The 26,567-nt window shown below is 36.0% G+C and overlaps 1 protein-coding gene across 1 annotated transcript in view; it reads right to left on the reverse strand.

Moving 5' to 3' along the window:
- The window catches only part of DPYD (dihydropyrimidine dehydrogenase), a 926,917-nt gene that overhangs the window by 512,548 nt on the left and 387,802 nt on the right, over positions 1-26,567 (reverse strand). Inside the window, exon 11 of the mRNA XM_005678060.3 lies at positions 17,247-17,457. Within this exon, the coding sequence (XP_005678117.1) occupies positions 17,247-17,457 (211 nt within the window). The remainder of the gene's footprint in view (positions 1-17,246; positions 17,458-26,567) is intronic.

The following is a 26,567-nucleotide window of genomic DNA, read 5'->3' on the forward strand; positions in this document are numbered from 1 at the left end:
AATAATGATTGCATAGGGAAAAAAATTAAGGCAGTAGCTTGCATTCATTCATTCTATTAGCAAATATTTATTTATTGTCTACTGCGTAGTAAATCCAGCTGTAGGCACTGTAGTAAAGCACAGATAAGGGGCATGTCCTTCTATGATGTACATTTCAGTTGGTAGAAGATAAAATACATAAAAGTAAATAAGTGAACCAAATGATGGTGAAAATGTCTATGAAGAGAATGACATGAATGAGAGTGTTATGTGGTGAGGGGTCTGAGAAGCAGAAGAGGTGCTGTAGAGTACGGTGGGGATGGAGGGGCACGGACGATTCTTTGATGAGATGCCATCTGAGCTAATACATAAAGGATAAGACAGGGATGGCATGTGAGGACCTTGAGGCAGATCATTCCAGGCAGAGGGAACCATTACAGAGGAGTTAGAATGAGCTGAAGTTGATGCATTTGGAGAGCTGAAGGGAGATCTTATGAGGGTAGAAGGAAGCAAGCAAGAAGAGAGGAGGCCGAGAGACAGGCAGAGGCTGATCGAAGAGGGCTTCAGAAGCTGGGAAGGATTTTATTCTAAATAAAGTAGAACAAAATAGAATTGATTTATGTATTTCATTCTAAAGAAACTAGGAAACCACTGGAAGGTTTGGAACAGGGGGATGAAATGATGTAATTTCTGTTTATAAAGCTGATTTTGATAGGATTTTAAGGAAGAAAGAGTAAACGCAGGGTGACCAGTGAGAAGGTTACTAGTTTCTATGCAAGTGACAGTGTCCAGCATCTAACCATTGCCTCAGCAGAAGGAGGACTGCTTGTCTTCATGTGACACTTTACATAAACATTACTTTCAAATGTTCTTGTCTTTACCTTGAATTTTCTGTAGGGGCATTTAGAAAAAAGCAATCATTTCATTCTGTTCGTTCCCAACATTTATCCATCTCTTCATTCATCCATTTATCCATTCATTCAGTGATCCCTTGAGACTGCTGGGTACTTTGGATTAAAATATGAATAAATTATCCTGCAGTCCTACTGTCAACATAATTAGAATATATAAAGTGTATGGATTGAAACAAGAGAAGACCAGTAGCCAATTAATTACATGTGGTGAGGGGAACATGTTTCATCGACATGGCCCCTTAGATTTCAGGCACCCACCAACTTTAGAATAAAATTCAAATACTTTAGTCTTACACTAAAACATTTTGTGAATTAGCAATGATATATTTCTCCACCTTTACTTTTTCTTGTTGGATGCCTTATGATCTAGCCAAAGGAATTACCTCTTGTATTATCCACTCTGTTCACTCTGACAAAATGCGCTTTCCCCTTGTCTCTAGTCTCTTAATTCCAACCCAGTTCCCATCTCTATTACAAATACCCCTGCTAGATTCCTCAAAAAATTGCAAATAGAACTACCTTATGACCCAGCAATCCCACTGCTGGGCATACACACCAAGGAAACCAGAATTGAAAGAGACACATGTACCCCAATGTTCATCGCAGCACTGTTTATAATAGCCAGGACATGGAAACAACCTAGATGTCCATCAGCAGATGAACGGATAAGAAAGCTGTGGTACATATACACAATGGATTATTACTCAGCTGTTAAAAAGAATACATTGGAATCAGTTCTGATGAGATGGATGAAACTGGAGCCGATTATACAGAGTGAAGTAAGCCAGAAAGAAAAACACCAATACAGTATACTAACACATATATATGGAATTTAGAAAGATGGCAATGACAACCCTGTAGGCAAGAGAGCAAAAAAGACACAGATGTGTATAACAGACTTTTGGACTCAGAGGGAGAGGGAGAGGGTGGGATGATTTGGGAGAATGGCATTGAAACATGTATACTATCATGTAAGAATTGAATCGCCAGTCTATGTCTGACACAGGATACAGCATGCTTGGGGCTGGTGCACGGTGATGACCCAGAGAGACGTTATGGGGAGGGAGGTGGGTGGGGGGTTCATGTTTGGGAACGCATGTACACCCGTGGTGGATTCATGTCAATGTATGGCAAAACCAATACAGTATTGTAAATTAAAATAAAGGAAAAAAAATATTTAAAAAAAATGAAAAAAAAAAAAAAAAAAAACAAATACCCCTGCCTCCGTAAAACCTTCTTTGATGATTACAGCTGGAAGTCATCTCTCCATCCTGTGTGTTATGCAGGATATAACAGTGTATCTATTTCTTCTTGAGTCTACCTAATGGCATTTTAATGTGCATTTTCCCTCTCTTTTAGACTGCAAGCTCCTGTAGACAGGGTCAATGTATTCACTTTTTGTGAACTCAGGAGAACTTAACACAGAATCTAATAAACCAAGAATGAAAGCATAGGAAATAAAGTCCCACAAGTATGTAGGAGGGCAGATTAGAAGGGTGTCAGAATTAAACAGAAGCATTTGGTTTCAATCCCACCATCAGGAAGAATAACTTTAGATTCTAAAGCATGAGAGTAATGCAATGATACTGATGATCTGGTAGCTCATTTGGCATCAGTGTTCCAATACAGGGAAAACACTGGGCCATATTAAACCAAGTGAATCATCACTATGCTTTTCGGAGGACTTGGAAAATCATTGGATGTTTGCTGAATATAATATGCTTAGTACTCTTTCGTGCACTTGTATGGAAAAAGTGGTCGTGTAATTGAAGGTCCCTTGAAAACATTTTAAAGAGCTTCTTAATTACAAAATATTATAAGAATGGTTGGAATGGAAACAAGGTGAGCATGAGATAGCATTAGAACATACAAAGCTTGAGTGAGACCTCTGAATACATGTTCAAATACGAGCTGGCTTTCTACTCCAGCAATACCAGCATGTTGGGGAAATCTAATAAATTATATGAACATATTATACTTGCATTAGGTAGCTTCCATATTTGGGGGCTATATATTAAATATGCTTCTCCAGCAGCTATTTGGTAAATAATCCATCTGCATTTCATGAGACTCAAGAGACATGGGTTCAAACCCTGGGTCAGGAAGATCACCTGAAACCCACTCCAGTATTCCTGCCCACTCCCACTCCAGTATTCTTGCCTGGAGAAACCCATGGAGAGAGGAGCCTGGCTGGCTGCAGTTCACTGGGCTGCAAAGAGTCAGACACGATTGAAGCGAGTTAGCACATATTAAATATGATTCAATGTAATTTCCTAACTCATAAAATTACAACTTATAGGTCAATATCTAATTTATCTGTCTAAAATAGGTATATTGTTATTTTTATTTTGTGCTTTCAGCCAAGAACACAGATGCAAAGTAATTAACAATAATCTGTAATATGAAATATATACTACTAAGAGCATTAGGATAAAATCTACATCATTACTAAATTTATAATTTGACTAAATTTTGTATCTTGATTTTACATCATAGCAGCTTACTAAAATTTAACACTTCACAAGAATATCAGGTTTCAGAATAAACTTTTAGTGTACCATGACTAACTAGTATTTAAAAGACAAATATAATAGGCTATGTCAATAAAGCTCTTGACATGTATTACAGTCACTGTATGCTGAATACCATTTTCCTACATTTGAAGATTTCTGTTCTCTGAAACAATTATGTTATTTTTCCATTTTCTACCTTCTTTTCCCGGCAAAACTTGTTACATGCCACTGCTCTACTTCTTGCATGTAATCTTTGATTTGATGGAAAAGTACTGATTTATCCACTGTCTCCCTGTAAGAATGCATATGATATCAACCACTAGTGAAACCTGGAAAATAAAGATAAAGGAAGGCTCTGAACAGAGCTATTCACTGGGGAAACAAACCTATTCCTATGCAGTTATTAGAGGGAGGTAAAATAATTACAGAAATATCATGTTATGCTTCAAATGGATGTCTAAGGCAGTTGTAAGTGATGTGATGTTGATTCCAAATCACTTTCAACACTGTTATCAGTTTGACCTCCTTCCTCATCACCTCCACCCCTTTACAGTAATTCCTAAGAAAAACTGTGCAAAGATTCCATTATTTTGGATGGTTATTCTGCAGAAATGCCAGTACTTGCTTTCAATGTTACCACTTTATCCTCACTCTGCACAGTATATTCTATAATAAAAAGATAATAAATTTTTCAGTGAGAAAAAAAAATCTGATAATTATGGCAATTTTTAAGAAAATACGTACAGTTTTACTATTGGTTTTCTGAGAATGCTACTCTTCTAAAACGGGGCTAAAAGCAAGACAATGTACAGGGACTAAAAAAGGATTCATTCCATCACTGGGCCAACAATACAAAGGATATAACAATGTTTTATTTCTCAGGATAATGGAAAGGTAGCATCAGGAACTACATGCATTAGTAAAACTGGGGGAGGTGCAGAATCACAGACTAAAACAGTCTTGATGCCCATGTCCTCCTAAAATATTTACCATCTAAAGATCAGCATAATTTTCCTGTTCATAATATGATAGATTCTTCTTGATTGCCAGAAGAAATGCCACATGTCCTCTTTACTCATACTTTTAAGAAACTGTCATCTAAACTGTAAGTTATAATAGTCTTTATTCATTAATTCAACCAATGAATAACCACTATTCTAGACACTAGGTTATGACAGTGAAAAGATAAATGATATATAATGATACCTACTGAAATGGTATGGACCTAACAGAAGCAGAAGATATTAGGAAGAGGTGGCAATAATACACAGAAGAACTGTACAAAAAAGATCTACACGACCCAGATAATCACGATGGTGTGATCACTCATCTAGAGCCAGACATCCTGGAATGTGAAGTCAAGTGGGCCTTAGAAAGCATCACTACGAACAAAGCCTAGTGGAGGTGATGGAATTCCAGTTGAGCTATTTCAAGTCCTGAAAGATGATGCTGTGAAAGTGCTGCACTCAATATGCCAACAAATTTGGAAAACTCAGCAGTGGCCACAGGACTGGAAAAGGTCAGTTTTCATTCCAATCCCAAAGAAAGGCAATGCTCAAACTACCGCACAATTGCACTCATCTCACATGCTAGCAAAGCAATGCTCAAAATTCTCCAAGCCAGGCTTCAGCAATACATGAACTTCCTGATGTTCAAACTGGTTTTAGAAAAGGCAGAGAAACCAGAGATCAAATTGCCAGCATCCGCTGGATCATCAAAAAAGCAAGAGAGAGTTCCAGAAAAACACCTATTTCTGCTATTGACTATGCCAAAGCCTTTGACTGTGTGGATCACAATAAACTGGAAAATTCTGAGAGAGATAGGAATACCAGACCACCTGACCTGCCTCTTGAGAAATCTGTATGCAGGTCAGGAAGCAACAGTTAGAACTGGACATGAAACAACAGACTGGTTCCAAATAGGAAAAGAAGTACATCAAGGCTGTATATTGTCACCCTGCTTATTTAACTTCTATGCAGAGTACATCATGAGAAACGCTGGACTGGAAGAAGCACAAGCTGGAATCAAGACTGCCAGGAGAAATCTCAACAACCTCAGATATGCAGATGACACCATCCTTATGGCAGAAAGTGAAGAGGAACTAAAAAGTCTCTTGATGAAAGTGAAAGAGGAGAGTGAAAAAGTTGGCTTAAAGCTCAACATTCAGAAAAGGAAGATCACGGCATCTGGTCCCATCACTTCATGGCAAATAGATGGGAAAACAGTGGAAACAGTGTCAGACTTTATTTTTCTGGGCTCCAAAATCATTGCAGATGATGACTGCAGCCATGAAATTAAAAGATGCTTACTCCTTGGAAGAAAAGTTATGACCAACCTAGACAGCATATTCAAAAGCAGAGACATTACTTTGCCGACTAAGGTCCGTCTAGTCAAGGCCATGGTTTTTCCTGTGGTCATGTATGGATGTGAGAGTTGGACTATGAAGAAGGCTGAGCGCTGAAGAATTGATGCTTTTGAACTGTGGTGTTGGAGAAGACTCTTGAGAGTCCCTTGGACTGCATGGAGATCCAACTAGTCCATTCTGAAGGAGCTCAGCCCTGGGATTTCTTTGGAAGGAATGATTCTAAAGCTGAAACTCCAGTACTTTGGCCATCTCATGCAAAGAGTTGACTCATTGGAAAAGACTCTGATGCTGGGAGGGATTGGGGGCAGGAGGAGAAGGGGACGACCGAGGATGAGATGGCTGGATGGCATCACCGACTCGATGGACGTGAGTCTGAATGAACTCCTGGAGTTGGTGATGGACAGGGAGGCCTGGCATGCTGCGATTCATGGGGTCGCAAAGAGTCCGACACGACTGAGCGACTGAACTGAACTGAACTGAACTGTCTCTTTTGAATCTGAAACTTCTTAGTTGTAGTCCTATTTCCAGCTGTTGAATGGATTAGCAAATCCAAATGAAACACATCACCACTTTCCTCAGATCTATTTGTTCTATCTGCTGCACTCATGAGTTCTTCGGGCACTATATGGACATATCTGACTATATCTAATCAGATCCCACGCTAGATTCTCCATATTCCACCTCTATCAAGCAGATGACCAAATCATTAATGTCTGTGTAAAAAATACATCTGGATTCTGAATGTTCAATAGTGCTATGTCCTTTAACTTAACTTAAGCCTTAAGCAGTAACCATGCAAATTGACAGTTTTTTAACTGGTTTCATCAATACTATTCTGTCTTAATCCAAGGCCATCTTTATCACTATCACTGCCACCTTGGAGAAGCATGTTTATTTCACACTCCTGATGCTCCTTTCATGTACAGAGACAAATATTGGTATAAATCTTGTGGTGTCACTCTGTATCTTACCTATCTTTAAAAAGCTGCATCAGTAATTATAATTAGCAGATGTGAAAGAAGAAATTAGGCATGTGTGGCATCGCCAATGCAACGTACATGAACTTGGGCAAACTCCAGGAGATGGTGAGGAAGAGGAAGGCATGGCACACTCCAATCCATGGGGCTGCAAAGAGCGACTGGGCGTCTGAACAACACCAGCACACCCTTGCCAAGAGTATAGCTTGACAGCTGCCCAGTTGAGGGTGCCTCCCTTCCTTAATACTAAAAGTCTTCCTGCTTCAGCTTCCCAACAGGGAACCTGCATTGTTGGATCACACCTGTGACTGGTGAGTAACTTACCTACTTCAGGCATCTAATAGCAGGAAACACATTTGCCTTCTGATATGAAGCACCTCAAGGGTGACTTCATGGTTTCCCAAGTATTTGAAGAATATTATAAATGGTTCAAACCTAAGCAGAGAGAAGGAAGATCCACCACCTACCAGAATTGCTACATTAACATAAAGATCTCTCCAATATTTAAGCCTCCTCATTTATCAGTTGGGTGTGTATAGGACAAAATTCACAACCCCTTGATTAGCATGTAAGTCTCCTAATTTCACCTAAATCTGTAGACAAATTTCCTCCAATCTTACTGCTATCCACTTCCCACCTTATTTTAACAGGCAGCATGTGCTCCAGCTACACAGAATTTCTCACTAGGGTCTGGTCACCTGAGGCCGTTTATCAGCTTGCACCTTGTGTATATTCCCTCTAAAAGAGAAAATCCTTGTTGTTCAGTCACTAAGTCATTTCCAACTCTTTGCAACCCCATGGACTGATGCACACCAGGCTATCCTGTCCTTCACCATCTCCTGGAGCTTGCTCAAACTCATGTCCATTGAGCCGGTGATGCCATTCAACCACCTCGTCCTCTGTTGTCCCCTTCTCCACCTGCCTTCGATCTTTCCCAGCATCAGGGTCTTTTCTAATGAGTTGACTCTTCACATCAGGTGGCCAAAGTATTAGAGCTTCAGCTTCAGCATCAGTCCTTCCAATGAATGTTCCGGGTTTATTTCCTTTAAGATTGACTAGTTTGATGTCCTTGCTGTCTAAGGAACTCTCAAGAGTCTTCTCCTACACCACAGTTCAAAAAGCATCAATTCTTTGACGATCAACCTTCTTTATGGTCCAAAGCTCACATTCATACATGACTACTGGAAAAAACATAGCTTTGACTAAATGGACCTTTGTTGACAAAGTGATGTCTCTACTTTCTAATACACTGTCTAGGTTTGTCATGGCTTTTCTTCTAAGGAGCAAGCATCTTTTAATTTCACGGCTGCAGTTAGCATGTGCAGTGATTTTCGAGCCCAAGAAAATAATGTATGTCACTCTTTCCATTGTCTCCCCATCTATTTGCCATGAAGTGATGGGACCAGATGCCATGATCTTTGTTTTTCTGAATGTTGAGTTTTAAGGCAGCTTTTTTACTCTCCTCTTTCACTTTCATCAAGAGGCTCTTTAGCTCCTCTTTGCTTTCTGCCATAGGGTGGTGTCATAGCATATCTGAGGTTATTGATATTTCTTCCAGCAATCTTGATTCCAGTTTGTGCTTCATCCAGCCCGCCATTTTGCATGATGTACTCTGCATATAAGTTAAATAAGCAGGGTGACAATATACAGCCTTGATGTACTCCTTTCCCAATTTAGAACCAGTCTGTAGTTCCATGTCCGATTCTAACTTGTGCTTCTTAACCTGCATACAGGTTTCTCAGGAGGCAGATAAGGTGGTCTGGTATTCCCACCTCTTGAAGAATTTTCCACCATTTCTTTTGATTCACAGAATCAAAGGCTTTAGTATAGTCAATGAAGCACTCAATGAGTAGAAGTCAATAGTCAATGAAGCAGAAGTAGAAATTTTTCTGGAATTCTCTTGCTTTTTCTATAATCTAACAGATGTTGGGAATTTGATCACTGGTTCCTCTGCCTTTTCTAAATCCAGCTTGAACATCTGCAAGTTCTTGGTTCATGTTGAAGCCTATCTTGGAGAATTTTGAGCACTGCTTTGCTAGCATGTGAGATGAGTGGAATTGTGTGGTAGTTTGAACATTCTTTGGTGTTGTCTTTCTTTGGGATTGAAATGAAAACTGACCTTTTCCAGTCCTGAGGCCATTGCTGAGTTTTCCGAATTTGCTGACATATTGAGTGCAGCGCATTCACAGCATCATCTTTTCAGGCTTGAGCTTGAGAAACTCCTCCTCAAGCCCTACAACCCAGACCAAATATCACTTCAGATTACCACATTATGCCACAGTGCGTGTATTATTTACATGCCTGTTTCTCTCATTAGCCTATATGAATCCCTGAAAGGCAAAGACTCCCTTTTACTCATATTCGTATTCTTAGTGCCTGGACAGTCCCTATAACATATTTGGGTATTAAGAAGTTATACCCAAATGAAATATAATGAAAAATAATGAGAGAATAAATAATAGAAATCATAAAATAAAAAGTTTTGGACATAAAAATGAAATATTCAGACCTTCATGTATAATGATGAGAAAGAACATGCATGAAATACGTAGGATGATAACCTTCTAAAGACATGCTATTTTTTTAATATAGCTTTTAAAAATGACTGGAAAATGACTACTTAATCTAACAGTGTGGTGCTGAGCAAATTGCATAATCTCCCCCTGGCTCTCTCCCTTCCACCCCCATTCCACCTGGAAACTCCTACACATCACTCAGCCTTCAATTTACAACCCACTTCCTCCAGGAAGCTTCTCTGAACCTTCAGATTGTTCTCTCTCTGCTTCCCGGGGACTCTAAACTTCTCTCAGCGCAATTTATTATGAATGTGAGTCTTGCCTGGTTAAACTGCTTTCCTGGATGCCAAGTTTGCATCTTCCTGTTCTCCACTTTATCCCGAGAACACACTCAGTGTCTGGAACAGCAGGCCATCAGAAACTACTGGCTAAACAGATAAGCTTGTGAAATTAGGAGTCTGGAGTATATCTCTTAAGTCCCTTCTAGCAGTCTTCCTGGTGGCTCAATGGTAAAGAATCTGCCTGCAATCCATCTCTGGCTTGAGAAGACCCCCGAGAAAAGGAAAGGGCAACTCACTCCATTATTCTTGCCTGGAAAATCCCATGGACAGAGGAGCTCCGTGGGGTTGCAAAAGAGTCAGACAAGACTTAGACACTAAACAAAAACAGTATACTAGTCCCTTCCACAACATTTGTGAATGTAAGTAAGGAAAACAACAGTGCTAGTAGCTATATTGTCATGTATGCCTGCTACTTAATTTTTCAATTCTATTTATCCATTCCTAGTCATATTAATCATTAGTGAGGCCCTTCCTCTAACATTTCTGCCATCAGTCAAAAAGTTCTCCTAGCTACCATTAAAGTACAATATTCCTTAATCTGTAATTTGAAACTATATTATAAACATTTCTGTTTATAAAAATGTGTACACTAGGGAAAATCTGATCAATTATGACACATTCTCAACTAGGTATTTCATTCCATCCCTCTCCTCTTTATTTTTGGTAAGGCAGAAAAGGAATTCTGAAAGTTAAAAGCCAGAAAAAGTAGACAGTTATTCAAAGAAAAGTTTGATGAATTTCTAAGTGCCATCAGTGGCTTCTGAAGGAGCTGTTTTATTGTTTGAAAGATGAAACATGCTTGTTAAAAAGGGTGGGTTATTAAAATGCCCTAGTGTTCCCACTTCCATTAGCGAAGTAGCATATAAATAACATTTTAATAAGAAAAACAGCAAATTAAACATACTGATGCCATGTCTTTTCAAGCACAGATAACTATGACTATTGGGCACTTGACTCATGTACTGCTCAACTTAAAATATTTTTCTAGGTTTTTCCCAACACTTAAAATAATGGAGGGAAATGGGCCCTTTTGAAAAATTCCTGAGTATCTGCATTGTCATGGATTCATGCACACTATTTCTTACATACCTAGCCTTTCCAAGCTCTGGCTGAGGCCAGAATAAGGCAAATTAACCTATGGACTGCTGCTTTCTTCAGAGTGACAGCAAGTGAATCAAACTATACTTGAAGCTACTCCTGGCAAAATTTTTTATTTACTTTTCACGAGGTTTTGAAAACACTTTCTGAGGGCCTTCTAATAAGAGGAGCTGGTAAGTCATTTTATAGCCTCCCCACCATCCTGCCAGCCCCTCCCCACAACCTACCTCCTCAAAAAAATAACACTTCCTTATGGAACTAATTGCTATTAATGCTATGAAGGCAGCTGTTTTCTGAGGGGTGCATTAAAGGTTCAGAAAGTGCTGGGCTTTGTATTTCCTTGTTGTCTCTAGTGAGATGAGCAGGAAGAAAATGTAGCCTCTGGGTGAAGTACACAAACTCCTTTCCTAGAAGCACTACACACTCATGCTATGCTGGAGAGCTCAGTCACCTCGTCACTAGCAAGCTTGAGCAGGCTGCGCAGCGCTTTCCTGAGTGGGTATTACTGCCGCCATTCATCCTATCTTCTTCTGAAAACAAAGGTTTTTAATCTTAGTTATCTAATTCCATAATTTTCGAGTGCTTAAAGGCTCCAGTTTAGCAACATCAACAGTGCTTCTCTCTTTCCTTTTTCACATAAAAATGAGCAATCATACAAAACAAAAATTTGCCCCAGACTTTACCTTGAATGTTCAAGAGGAGAAAACAAAGACTTTAAACATATCCTCTGCTCTTTAAATATCTGATTTACGGAAAACCCAAAATACAGATTTCTACCTACTAAAATTTGTTGAAAGAAAATTCCTCTCAATGGTATAAAAATCATCAGAATTGATAATAAAACATTTTGAAAACATATGATACAGTTACAAACTGTGTAATTTTTTTCTGCAAAGTAAAAATAATGAAATAAAGAAAACATTTTCTCATTTAAAAATTCATAATTTGTAAGGGCATTTGTTTTACTCACTTACAAAGAAATGTGGACAGAGCCTGCAAGGCCCCAGATGAAGTTCTAATTCTCAATGCTTTTATTCCTAGATAAGATTCATACCATCATAAGGGTGTACTATAACTTAACTATAACTCAATTTAATTATCAAAGTGTGATTTTGTTACACAAGGATAGTAACATCTACAATGTAAGAGATGCTCACTATGTGCTAGACATGTATCTAAGTGCCTTACATATATTATTAATTTATCTATTCTTAAAATAACACCAGAAGGTAGATACTATAATTTTCCTTCTTAAAAGATCAAAACCATGAAGTACAAAGAGACTAAGGGAGCCAGATTTCCAGCTGAGCAGCCTGGCTCCAGAGCCCCTGCTCTAAGCTGCTACACCAGACGGACTCTAACTAGCGTCATATTTATTGGATTATAAAGAATTCAACAATTTATGCCAAAACAAGGGAAAAATCAATAGCAAAGAAAAAACAGAATTACTTTTCTAACATTTATGTTTTCTAAGAAAAATAAACCCCACAACAGGAAAAATATAACAACTAGGTATAATAAAACTGGAAAAGACTCTGAGGCTGGGAAAGATTGAAGGCAAAAGGAGAAGAGCCTGGCAGAGAATGAAGTGGTTAGATAGCATCACCGATTCAATGGACATGAAATTGAGCAAACTCTAGGAGACAGTGAAGGACAGAGGAGCTGGGCATGTGGCAGCCCATGAGATTGCAAAGAGTTGGACACAACAGAGTCACAAGTGACTGAGCAACAACAAATAAAGAAAGTAAAAATTTAACAAGAATCAAGTCAAATCAACCGCACAAATATAATCTAAGCACCTATCATGGCTATTATTGGGATTACAATGTACTGTAAAGATACATTCTCTGTCCTTTGGGGGTTTACAATCTAACTCGAAGATAAATTGTGACAGGTTCTGAAACATCAAAGCATATGGGTCTTTTCAAAGTAGATATTTCAAAGGAATGAGAGGATGACTTGGTGCAGTGTGAAAGAGGCACCGAGGTCATGGCATAGTTGAAAGTGCCTTCCTTCAGTTGTCGAAAAGCAGACAAAATATCATCTATACCTCCTAGGAATGTGCAAACAAGGACATATGTTATCACCTCCCCTGAAACAATGAAACTGTGAGGTCAGTAAAAATGGTAACAGATTCTCCTTATCAATTCCAAACTAACAGTAGAGATATGTACCTTTTTTTCATAACTGGTAGTTTGGTTTAAAGCAGAAAGAAAAGGGAATAAAATAAGGGAAAAAGTATCTTAAACTTGACATTGTCCTAACAAAAAGAGGGAAAATTCAACTCCAAACACTGATGTTGGTGTTTAACAGAAGAAAAGACTTCTTACATTATGAAACATATGCTTTTACAATAAATAAATACATGTTTTAAAATGTCCAGTGAAGAGCAATATTTGTGGAGTAGAAATGCTAGTTAGAGGTAGCCTGTGCTTAATTTACTGACAGCCTTTAAAATCAGACTTGAATACTAAAATCCAAATTAAATATGATTTGGGATCTTACATTCTTAGAGGAAATGGATGAGAATTTTGAAAAGGTGGAACCACCTTGAGTTTTTCATAGGAAAGATATTAAATAAGGCTAAGAATTTATCATCCCAATCAAATTAGAAATTGGACACCAAACTACCTTTAGAATTTGTAACAGTAGTTAATGAAGGATTCAATTAAATTGTGCTTATAATAAGCACACATAAATTTCATGCACAGGGATGTGGAATATGTAGTCTTTTGTGCTGATTTTCTACTCACTGCTATAATCCAAAAAAAAAAAAAAGAGAGAGAGAAATAAAACAGAATTAAGTAAAATAATGATGATTACTTATAATTGTCATAAGCCTTGGAAAGAATGAAATAATTAGCAACTGTAATCTACGGATATTATACAAATTTGTTTTATAAATTTGACACATTTTTCTTTTCCATAAGCTATTGAGGCAGTTACTATTTTTATGACATGAAATAAATATTAGAGATACATTGGGTGCTTAATACTAAAACTATTTTACCTTCTCCATTGTGAAACACATAAATTAAGGGACTTACAAAATGATGTTGTATATAAGAAAAAATTAGACAAATAATTTCCTTCAAATTTCCCAATTTAGTTTACCTTTACCAACACCTATTATTGATTTAATTGAGACACTACAATTTCATTTCACTATTTTCACTTAAAATATTATTATAATCAGATAATGTGGAGAGAATAAATTATCACTGTACTGTCAAGTTTATTTCATTCCTTTAATTCTTCAGCATATATTTACATAATACATTCACCAAGGACTTTCCAAATTAACCACTACGGAATCCACCCTGTACTAGATACTAGGAGGAACAGTTCAATAGGGAATACTGGAAAGTAAAGCTAGGCACATAGTACATAAAATCATTTGCTGAAGTTCTCAGCCAGTCAGTAGGAGTTTCATCCTCTTGTATAGGGTAACACTGGTGACTTTAATGAAAAGCAAAATTGGAATTAGATATCTGAATCTGGGATATCATTTTTGAACTTTAGTGAGAAGAGAACTATTGTACCATTTCCAATAATAGCAAACTTGAAAGGCAATCAGTCTTAGGGCAACCTGATGAGGTGATCCTTATTTTGTGCATATCTCTCTAAATGTATTCTAAACTTTATAAAACAAACTTTTTGTTTGAAGGTCTGCCTCCAGCCCCAGTCTGTGAAATTTTTAAGTTCAAGAAATGCCTCATTCATCTTTGTACCCTCCAGAATACATTTCGGCACCTGGCATTCACTAGAAACTCACTAAATGCTTGTTACATGCATGAGCATAAACAGAGGATGAAATATGTTCTGAGAAATGAAGAGTAGAGAAAGAGACTTTAGAGTCATTTTATACAGAAGTGCAATAGTGCTTATTGTAAGTCTGGCTACCATTTGCCACATAGAGGTTGTCCGTTAAATATTCTTAAAAGGAATTAATGTATGTATGGATAAGTGAATGAATGAGTTCACTGAAGAAATAAATATATTAAGAAAAGAGAAAATGGGCATAGTCTGAACTCTTTAGAGGAAGAAAACAGTCAGTGACAGTGGAAAAGGAACAGTTAAGAGAAAAAGCAAAAAAAAGAATGGAGTGTCATAAACAATAATAATATGTTACAGTTTCAATTCCAAAGCACTTTCACATTACTCCATTTTAATTCTGATAACCATCCTGAGAGGTAGAAAGAGTTTGTATTATTATCCATGTTTTGTTACAGAGGAAGAAGCTGAGGCTCAGAAAGGTTAAGTGACGTGGAAGAGTTTTTCAAACAGAAAGAAATATTTGACACTGTCAAATGCAGAAAATAGAATAAGGAGTGAAAAGATTACACTGAGTTTTGTGTGCAGTTCACTGGAGTTTGTGCAAAGAGAGCTTGCGAAGGAGCAAAGAAGAAGGGTCGAAAAGCAGATTGATGATTTAAGAAAGATGTTATATATATTGAAATATATCATACCACGTATGCAATAATCACAAAAACATCACACATAAATCACATCACAGGAGTACGCGACAGGATAAGATTCAGGGCAGAAGAGACATGAACAGCTTCTCTTCTTACCCAAACTGACTTCCTACAGTTTGATTTTCACTCTATCTGATAACATGTGCACATGAAAGTTTTCTTTGAAATTATTGTTTCAAGATTTTAAATACCACTTGGGTAAGATCTTCTTGATCAACTTTTCACAAATGATGTTTCTCTCTACCATTTTTTAAATGTTTTCCATTCAAAAAACAATATTAAATATATTTAGAAAGCAGTAGAGATGTGAATGCTATTTAATATTGCAGCTCTTCCAGCTCCCCTCTAACTGGAAAGTAGCTCTCATTAATGTCAACGTTGAAGGTCCTCGTAAAGCAAATAGTTCTATTTGAGGAAAATTTTCTCAAGCAGTTTGTTTTTCAAGTCAGGAGGAGGGGGAAAAAGGGGGAAAGGGAAGGTCTAATCATTTTTCCTGATTTCTCTAATGTATATGGGGTGAAACATATAAAGCACTGGAAGAAACATACACAAGTAAATTTTGGAACAAAATTCACAAATTTTTAAATGATTTAGTCAAATAAACACAAGTAAATCAGATTTTCTTTTCTTCTACTCAACATTTTAAATACTAAGTTAAATCTTTCACTCTTTACACACATACCAACATAAGCTTTGGGAAGCTGTATTCTGTGATTTTCTGAGTCACATCTACTTAAGTTTGCTAGGGAAAAGATATATTTTTCTTAATATTAGAGTTGTCAGTAATGGAACATAAATTTAAGTGGTAAGATAAATTGTTTTTTGATAGACAAAAATCAACAGAATTGCAAGTTAAGTGATTCAAATTTTTACTCAGTTTTCAGTCACATACAGAGCAGTAAGAACATTATGATCTTTTTTTAGATAACAGAATACAGTTTATATGTTGCTCTCTTTTTCCTTCCTGAACTCATCAATGAATAACAAAGCACACTGTGACTATGTCTGCATATCACATAAATGTCTAGATGAAAAGTGACAAATTCAGGCCATCATCCAACTATTTGAAAACATTTATCTTGATGACATTAAACATCTGGATGTTTCCAAATACCAAGATGTTTGATGTCCTGCAGATAAAATATCCTGATGAGTGGTTAAACATTTTACTTATCTATTGAATAAAAATGCACATTTGCAAGCATTATCTTTTTCTGTTTCAGACACAAAATGTAATTTTAGCATGGATATAGTAGGAAGCTATAGGAATCATCAGGTTTAGAAATTTTACTTACTGCTTTTCCTAATGAATCTTGAAATTAGAGAAACATCTTTATTTTCTTTTTAGTTAATAAAATAGATGCCATTTTGATGGTGTGCAGTAAAAAGTAAAAGATTTGCAAAATGAAGGGTACAGAGGAACCTAAGCCTTTACGTAAAGTTGCCCACAAAAACACTGTGTGCGAGGAAAACAACGCAAACTAGTCTTAGTTGATTGACTTCTTATTTAGTTGGAATGTTATATATTTCTTCATCTCATATCTTGTTCAAAGCATTTTGTTCTTAGCATGTCCATTTATGCCACTTAGATGAAATGACAGCAGTTCAGACTTCCTAGTTTGACAGTTTTGCTGTTTCTAGTGATAATTTGGTATGCGAATAATAGTAAACATGAATTCCATTTTCGACTATTCATTAGATCTTACTTTGCTCGAATCACTGAAGACTGGCTATTACAAGTTCTCTTACTCTAGGTCTAATTGAAGAAAAAGCTGATTTTTATAGAGGAAACAAGGCAAACATTGTTACAAAGCAGGATATGTATTTTGACTATAAGCTTAAAAGAAAGATTAATGTTGTTTTCAATTCCCAGTACTTTAAAAATAATTCTGTATAAGTATTAAATACCATTTTTTAAGTCTTACAAATCAAGGTTTCTTGCATTCCATACTAGAAGAAGGAAATGAATGTTCAAGTGAAAAACAATTCCCTGAAAGCTGGAAACCATTATGGCAGTTAAATAACAGACAATTGCATAACACATTTCAGCTCCCAAGCACTCTACCTTTAGGATCACTCAGAACTGAGCCAAAGGCACTGATGACCACATCGGCTTTCAGACAGACTATCTGATCTTCATCTTCGTTCCATTTTCCAGCTTCATCTTGCTCTGTCCGAATAAATTGCATGGCAACAATTCTCCCACCTTTCACTATAACCTTCCGTGGAGACAAGAAAGGCAAAAATTCACATTTTTCTTCTCTAGCAAGCTCCATCTAAAATGAAACAGAACAGAGAAAAACTTGAAAATGTTTCTTCTCGATTTAATACTGATTTTTAATTCAATTATTCATGCTAAAGCTTATAATGTTTAAATCAACATGAAGTTTTTTCTTTCACCAGAGATGAGATTCAGTTATCAGCTGTTCATATTTTGTAAATCACTGACACAGGAAGTCTTGGACTGAAGCTGTCATGTGGAATTTTATAGATCATGGTGAGCGTGCGTGCATGCTAAGTCGCTTCAGTCATGTCTGACTCTGTGCTACGCTATGGACTTTTGCTCTCCAGGTTCCTCTGTCCATGAGATTCTCTAGGCAAGAATAATGGAGTGAGTTGCCATGCTCTCCGCCAGGAGATCTTCCAGACCCAGAGATTGAACCTGTGTCTCTTGTCTCCTGAACTGGCAGGTGAGTTCTTTACCACTAGCGCCATCTGGGAAGTCCAGATCATGACATCACAAGCTGTTTCTGAAGTTTCAGGTAGTACATGCCCTATGGCCGGCAGTGTGTGAGGTTTCTCGCTATAATAGCGTGGTCTCCTTACGCTTTTATTTCTGTAGATTAAGTTCTCTTTTTAATCATCCCTTTTATGAAACTAAATTCTGATTATTACCAGGCTGCATATATCTAAACTAGAAAAAAGTCCATAACATGGGTGAGCAAGTCTCTGGAAGTAACTGATTAGAGTGGTAGGAAAGAGAAAAGATTAGAGAAATTCTGTAGAACCAAGAAACATGTAATATTTATTTTTACTTTTGGAAAAAAAAAAAGAAAATTTCAAGAAAGAGAAACAAACATGTTCCTCTTAACAAATTCCCAGTTATTCCACGTATCTGACATAATTTATTCTGCCATAAAATTGGACACCCTAGTTTTTGTTTTCATGCCCATAATGGGATGTCTATTAATATAGAATATTAAAGATTTATTTATTCACTTCTTTTCCCACTTACTGTTTTGGGGGCCAGGCCTTTGTCAATGTGATCCTAACCAGTATGTTGACTAGTCTTTTCAGGAAATGTAAAAACATCCCACAGAAGAGGTTGTGAGTGTGTCTAGTCTCATTCTTTCCCTACCGGATGGAAGAAAGGTAGATTCTCAGTTGACAAGTGAGGCTGAGAAAGTTGAATGTGTAAGGCTTCTAACCAGGAATTATCTGGTCTACAACAAAATGAAAACACTGAGACAGAAAGTAGCTTGCTCAATGTTACGATGAAGCCATGGACCCATCTCTCAGCACTCCATCCACAAGTGGTGGTTCCATCTTTGCAGTACATCAGAATCACCTTAGAGGACCTGATAAAACCCTGCACAGGCTTACCCCCAGTTCTGTAGGACTGAATGAGGCCTGAGAATTTGCATTTCTAACAAATTGCTAGGTGATGCTTTGCTGCTGTTCCATAAGTGACACTTTGTGAACCACGTCATTTTAGACTATTGATCTATGCCATGAACTGTCAGTGAGATTAGTATCACCCATAAGGGAGTGAATTTTTTTTCCTCAGAGAAGAAAAATTCTTACATAACATAATAGCATAGAGTCATGGCATATAAACAGATATACAGAATATTTATGGTATGAAAATTACAATGTCATAAAAATCTAAAATTATCTAAAGCAACTCCTTCAAGGGATGATGATTTTTTTTTTATTTGAAAAACACATTATTATATATTGGAATGAAGTTATTTCAGTCTATGTCTTAATTAAGATATTTTTTGAAAACTGGTTTTGAAGTCTTGAAAACAGCTCCAAAAACTATTGTCACACAATAGTTTTCCTTTTCATTATAAAATTAAGAGATTAACAATAGCAAAAACAATAATAAGTGGGTATTGTGGGTGGTAAATATACAAGCCAGGGCTCTCAAATTGCTCATGGTTTAGAAGGGAGAGAGAAGTGGAATTGAATCAGTTTGAAACCTACTTCCACTGCTTATTTGGGATAGTTGCTGAATCACTTTGACCTTACATATAAAAAGGGGATAACAATACCTAGCTACATTAATTGGTATGGGGCGTTGCTTAAGGCAATTCAGAAATGTAAAATACCTGAAGCAAACTTAACTTGTAGAAGGTGAAATAAATGCAATTTATTTGAAGTTGTCTTTTTCTGAATTCACTTTTCCTCCAAATCATTCTTCAACCTATTCAGTAACACTTAGCAGTAAGATTATGACTCCAACATAAAGGTAACTCAACAGCAAAGGTAAGGAATAAAAAAAAAAAAAAAAGGAAAAGCCGAAAAAACTTATACTCCTCTTTAACTTTCTACAAAACAAAAATGTGTGATGTCTGGAAAGCAAAATATTCCTTAAATACTTCAAATTACAAAATACATATAGTTCCATATAATGCTACGCTTTCTGTATCACTTTAGTCACCTTTGCACAAGGGAGTGTCTTATAGCTCACCAATATAAACCAGTTTATTGTGTTTCAAAAAATGTCAAGTGATGCTAATTTTAATGATAATGGCTAACTTGACTGGAGAACAGTGCCAAATCTTTATGGTTTGAGTAAGTCAATACATGATATATATTTATAATAGTACTCTTTTCTGTGAAGGGCAAAAATAAAATCCACATATTGGGAGCAGGTCTCAGACTCGTTTAGGGTGTGTTTCACTCCTTTCTAGTGTTCTCTATGAATACTTAAATAGTATAAATTATTATATGTAGATAATCTTATATACTTTTTACCAAATTTGGCATATAACTTATTGAACATTGCAAACAAATCAAAACTTTTAAGAATTTACAATAAGATTAAGGTTGAATAAGATTTAGTGGTACTCTTGCATGGCTTTTGAGTAAAACTTATAGTCTTAAAACTATGTAGAATTATGCACAAGAAGAAACTGTATTTTAACATGTCTTCAACTCACATAATAACTTTTCAAATGCACCAGGGTTTATAACTTGTATTCGAATATTCAGTATTTGTGCCAGCTATCTGACTGTGCACAGAAGTCAGAAGGTATACACACTGGCCGCCAAACAGACTATCCCAAAATTCTGCTTTTGAAACTTACAATGTTATTTAGTCTCTCAAACATTTAAGAGTTGAGCAGCAGACATAAATCTCACTCTGTCCTGCTATTTTGATATTCAGTTCAGTCGCTCAGTCGTGCCTGTCTTTGTGACCCCCATGAACCGCAGCATGCCAGGCCTCCTTGTCCATCACCAACTCCTGGAGTCCACCCAAACCCATGTCCATTGAGTCGGTGATGCCATCCAACCATCTCATCCTCTGTCGTCCCCTTCTCCTCCTGCCCTCAATCTTTCCCAGCATCAGGATCTTTTCCAATGAGTCTGCTCTTCGCATCAGGTGGCCAAAGTATTGGAGTTTCACCTTCAGCATCAGTCCTTCCAATGAACACCTAGGACTGATCTCCTTTAGGATGGACTGGTTGGATTTCCTTGCAGTCCAAGGGACTCTCAAGAGTCTTCTCCAACACCACCAGTTCAAAAGCATCAATTCATCTGTGCTCAGCTTTCTTTATAGTCCAACTTTCACATTACATGACTACTGGAAAAACCATAGCCTTGACTAGACAGACCTATTAGATACCTAGATTTTCCATTTTACATAAAAGAGAATAACTTTTAAAGAAAAGATAGGAAGACATGACTTGAACATATATAATTATTTGGAAAGTATTGATATTATATTGAAAAAAGAACTGAGATAATAAGGTTTACTGTAGTCAATAGGGAAATATTAGGAAAATGAGAAATTCAAAGTAAGTGAAGCCATATGTTAAGTGAAATATCCTATGACTTATTTGTGGAAAACAAAGGAATTTACTTCCATTACTATGAAATCTATCTGAAAATACAAAAGTAATAATAATAAATACTCATATTTATTTTTAAGTTCTTATGACATAATTCATTTTTTAAGTGCTTAACCCATAATTCATTTTAATTTTCACAAAGGAGATATAACATCTATATATTAGTTGCTTATTTTAAGTATTTAGCTTCAAAATTTTCTCTCTGTTGCAGCTCAAAAAGCCAAAAACACAGTGGGTACCATCATGATTTACAGATTGATCACACAGTCTCAGTGATTCTCCTGCTTGCTGTCCTCACAAACAAACAATTGTGGGAAGAAATATTATTTCCTTCCTACAGAAGAGAAACTGATGCTCAGAGAAACGAAAGGAATATTAAGAAATGACAAAGTTCATCTACAAATTATGCTATGGCTAAATCAAAGCCCTGTGGTATTCAATTTTATTCAAAGACAGAAATTCTAGTATATTTGAAAGAATGAGACTTTGTATAGCTACAGTTGTTGAATTTCAAAACAAGGCTAATTGGAATAGGAAAGAAAGGATCTAGCCAAAGGCAAATTAAAGGTAAGGGTTTGGTTGGATAAAGGCTGTCCCCAGTGGAAAGAGGAAATCCAAGCTTCCTGGTCTAAGTAAGTTTAGAGGTGTAATCACAAAATACAGGAACCAGGTGATGGACTTATGAACTCAATGTTGTAGATTAGTTAATGGAGACTCCTTGAATACAAAGGAAGGGTAAGTTTAGAACAAAGAAGTACTACTTCATAAAGCAAACAGTAGAGACATAGACCACACTATCTAAAGATATAAAGATAGAAAAATAAAATAGAATTTAAATGTATTTATTTGTTAGACAATAAACTGGTACGAAGAGAATATCTTTCTTAACTTTCTATCTCCAATATCCAGCTGTGACATTCGAATATTTAAGAAATGATGAGTACAAGAAAATGAACATTTGGACAGATGCCTGGCAAATCAGGATATATTCTAGCCAATATGCCACATGAAAGGTTATCAGGTGGATTTCAGCCCTATCAGTATCTAATAAAATGACTGGCACACAGTTGACACTGAATAACATTTTGTTTACCACAATGAATGACTAATATGAAAACCCCGAAGATATTCAAGCTAACCAAATTACAACTGACTAGCAGTAAATGGAGTCGACAATTACCAAACATTCATCTTAAAGCAAGGAACACTTAACATTTAGAAGACATGCTACCTGACCAGAACATCCTATACTGTGAGTTTGAAATTAAAAAGCAAATGGTACTCCTTGTCAGTTGTCAGTTTCAGTGCCATATGTTTACGATGGACCAGAGTGACCAATGGTCTAACTTCATGAAGCAGGTCTTAACATTTTGTTGTTCAAATGAATCAGGCTCCTGTGCTAATAACTGGTTCACAGATGTCAGTGTTAGTGCCTTTTAATACCTAATGTTTGCTTATGATCACTGTGTGTGTGCTCCATCACTCAGTCATGTCTGACTTCACAACCCTGTGGACTGTAGCCACCAGGCTCCTCATCCATGGAATTTTTCAGGCAAGCATACTGGAGTGGGTTGCCATTTCCTCCTCTAGGGGATCTTCCCGACCCGGGGATCGAACCTGTATCTCCTGCTTCTCTTGCATTGCAGGTGGATTCTTTATCACTGAGCCATCAGGGAAGCCCCAGTGATCATTAACAATCAACAATTCAGTGAGTTGAGTATATGGGCATTTCTGTTCATGACACACATATTATTTATTTACTTGTTTGATAAGCCTATTTTCATGAGGAACAACTGGTATACCAAGCAAATATACACATATCTCTTGTCTTTTTCCCCACCAATAAATATTCGAGGGAATTAGATACAAAACAACCATAAGTTTCCATTTTTGAAGTTCAACAAATCACTACTTTCTTTTCATACTGTCTGAGGGAAAAAAAGAAAAACACTTCTTGGCTTTGATTTTTACCTCCATATTCGGGGAAAATATGTGGTTGATGCAGAGTGAAATAAAAATAGAGTGCTATAGCATGCAATAAAGATCATCATTTTAATGATTAACTTTATGTAATGTGATGATTTGGTCTGATTAATATTACAGGCATCATACTGTGGAAATTATGAAACAACATAATTTACTATAATTAAAAGCATGATGTCAACTCATTTTTAGATTGCATATAGACAAAGTAAGCATAGGTTATAAACCATAATGAGCAGAACTCAAAACCAGCATACATTAAATTCTAATTGCCAAAGTTGGAGAAATTATGTGAAGAAACAATATTCTTTGTAAAGATTATCCTCTAACAGCTAGACGTTCAACAAGTGATCAGTTCTATCAATATTTGAACATGAGGACCTCAGAGATGTTATTTCAAATCAAAATTGTTTGATAGTCTGTACTGGCCAGTGATAATCTTGGAAAATATTATCTTTTATTTCATCACTATTAAATTATTCATACTATATAATAAGAACACTATCAATGTATTAACTTGCCAACATTTATTAAGTCCTTATTATGTACAAAAATGGTGCTAGGTGCTGTAGTTAACAACATAATTCCTACTTTCAAAAATCTCAGAAAAAGAAACAAATATGCAACTATATTTTGTGATAACATATAAACACATTCTGTTTTAATGGCACATAAAAGGGTTATTTTAAACAGCAGTTGTGCAGGTCACAAAAGGGCTGCCTGAAAAATGTAAAATATAAACTAATCTTGAAAGATGAGCAGGAATTAGTTAGAAATTCTGGTATGAAACAGATTATTTTCCTCCGTGAGAGAAGATATAGGAAGGCAAAAGTTTATCTCAAGAAAGAAAGCGACCTGGTCAAATCCCCTTGTAAGCATGCTAATGGAAACAAGCTATCAATCAGCATTTGCAAGTGGGAGAGCAGTTATCCTTGCAATGCTTTTGCCAAGGTATATTTGCTAGTCTAGGACTGCTAAGGTAAACAAAACCTGGGATTTATGCAGCATAGCTCTCTCTAAACAGTCATGTAAACTATGTGACTATCTGCATATAAACTGGAGATGTTTTATAGTTTAAAACAACTTCGTTTTGTGTAAGTGATAGAGCTACTAATGTTACTTAGAGACTACGTTATTCTGGATAAAAGCATACCCTGATGCAACAAGATGGCAGTCTCGTACCTTTTCTTGTTTACCGCACACTTCATGTTTACTTGTATCCTTGAAATTATTAATAAAGCTGGATACAAGTTACAACTCTAATTCATGTGAGTTTGACTTCACAATCCAATCTTCTGGTTGTTTTGGTTACCAAGGAGACAAAGGAAGACACAGAAAGAGACAGTAAACTCTGAAAATCTACTCCTGATCACATCTCCTTTAATTTATTAAAAACAGCTTAATATATTTTGTACTTTTTGACTTATACAGACTCACAGTCTGTGGTGGAATGCAGAGCAATTGATGTGCTTACCAGTCCCTGGAATATACAAGCTAACTCTGCAATTATTCTTTTCTAGGCAAAAGTTTGCTGAAACCACAAGTTGAGGTTACTTTTTTAGTACTTCCTATGGTGTTACAAGTATTTGGCATCTTTTAACTGTAAGATTTTAAAATTGAAGAATCTTGAACAGAAAGAAACATTTCTCCACATGAGAGTTGTACTACACATTGGATATAGTTGCCCCTTAACTATGCTGTGTCATGATTAAGCTACAAAAACCAGAGATGCAATTTAGAGGCTTAAAATGCCTTTGCACAGGTATTATAAAATACATCATTTTTAAAAGGAGAGAGTATTTTTAAACATTACTCATTTATGACTGACAAAATGTTCTTAAATCTGATGAACTTTTTTAATCTTCATCTTAGATTTTGCCACAATCAAACTATTAGTGGGATATCTCACAAGATATTTGTTAGAATATTTGTTGGAATACAGTCAAGCTATTGTTGGAATCTCACTAGATTATCTTCTGTATTATGTTGGTGCCTTTGTAATACCTTCTTCAACCTTGAAATGCCTCTTCATACAAATTCTGTACAAATTAGGATCTTATGTCTTGTGCAACTTGCTAACCGTCTCTGATTCTACATTTTTTACTGATTTTTAATTTTGATTTCATATATTGCTCAGTTGAATGTCTTTTTTTTTTCTTTCTTTTTTTCTAAATTCACAGCTATCTTTTAAGAGTTTGAAGGCCAAGGAAAATTGACATTTTCAATCTACTTGCAATGCTAGGTTGATATTGTAATCAAATAAACTTTAAAATTTAGATTAATATATATTGACAAATAATTGAATGAACTATTTATTCAAAAGCTCTCAGAAGTAATTTTGAAGTATATATATGTATAAAATATAAATTATATATTTTAATAACTTAATATTTACTTAAAGTCTTCCTATAAGGTTTTCAATGCCCCTAAAGTACTTTATTCAACATGCTTCACTGATCTGTTGACTTGGATCAAGCACTATTCTATACTTTCAGTCAAACTCAAGTTGAATGAGCCAAACCATTTGAAGGGGATTGCACTTTGTGTGATGAGTATAAAGTAATAACTACTCTATCAGTGTCATAATATAGGAAGCATAAAGAACTGTAAGGTCTCATAGGAGGGAGAGGCTAATTAGGATGGAGCTAAGGAAGCCTTCAAAGAGAAAATGACATTTAGAACAGACCTTGAAGGATGAGTTTATCTTTTTTAAGAGAAAAAAAAATCACTTTTAAAAAGAATGATAATTTTTTTTTTGGTCTTGTATTAACTCATATGTGCTTTTCATTTATTTTTATCTTTTAAACTGCATGTATGACAAATATGTTTTTTAAAATTACACAAATTAGTTTTTAATATTTTCAATTTATAAAAAAGGAAAGAAGATATTGGGAAGCTGAGATGAATATTATTAATGGAAGAGGATCTTCTAAATTTCACATAAAATTTAACAGAGTAATAACAACATAAAGTTTAATAGAGTAATAACAAAATGCCATTGTTTAATACAGTTTGATAGTGAATTGACACCAGTTTAAAATGTGCACTGTTAATGAATCTGTGTGTATGTATGTGTGTATAATATATATTATATATAAAACTCCAGGAGATAGTGATGGACAGGGAAGCCTGGCATGCTGCAGTCCATTGGATCACAAACAGCTGGACATGACTTACCAACTGAACAACCACGGCATCAATACATACCTGGGAAAGCTGGTAAACCTTTTTAAAAGGTACATTGTTTTTAGCTCTAGAGATATTCCTAAATAAACACGATGTAGCCATCCCTTGGGATTTTTGAAAATAAGTAAGCATTTAGA

This window comes from Capra hircus, chromosome 3 (assembly GCF_001704415.2).
Source record: "Capra hircus breed San Clemente chromosome 3, ASM170441v1, whole genome shotgun sequence".
NCBI lineage: Eukaryota > Metazoa > Chordata > Mammalia > Artiodactyla > Bovidae > Capra > Capra hircus.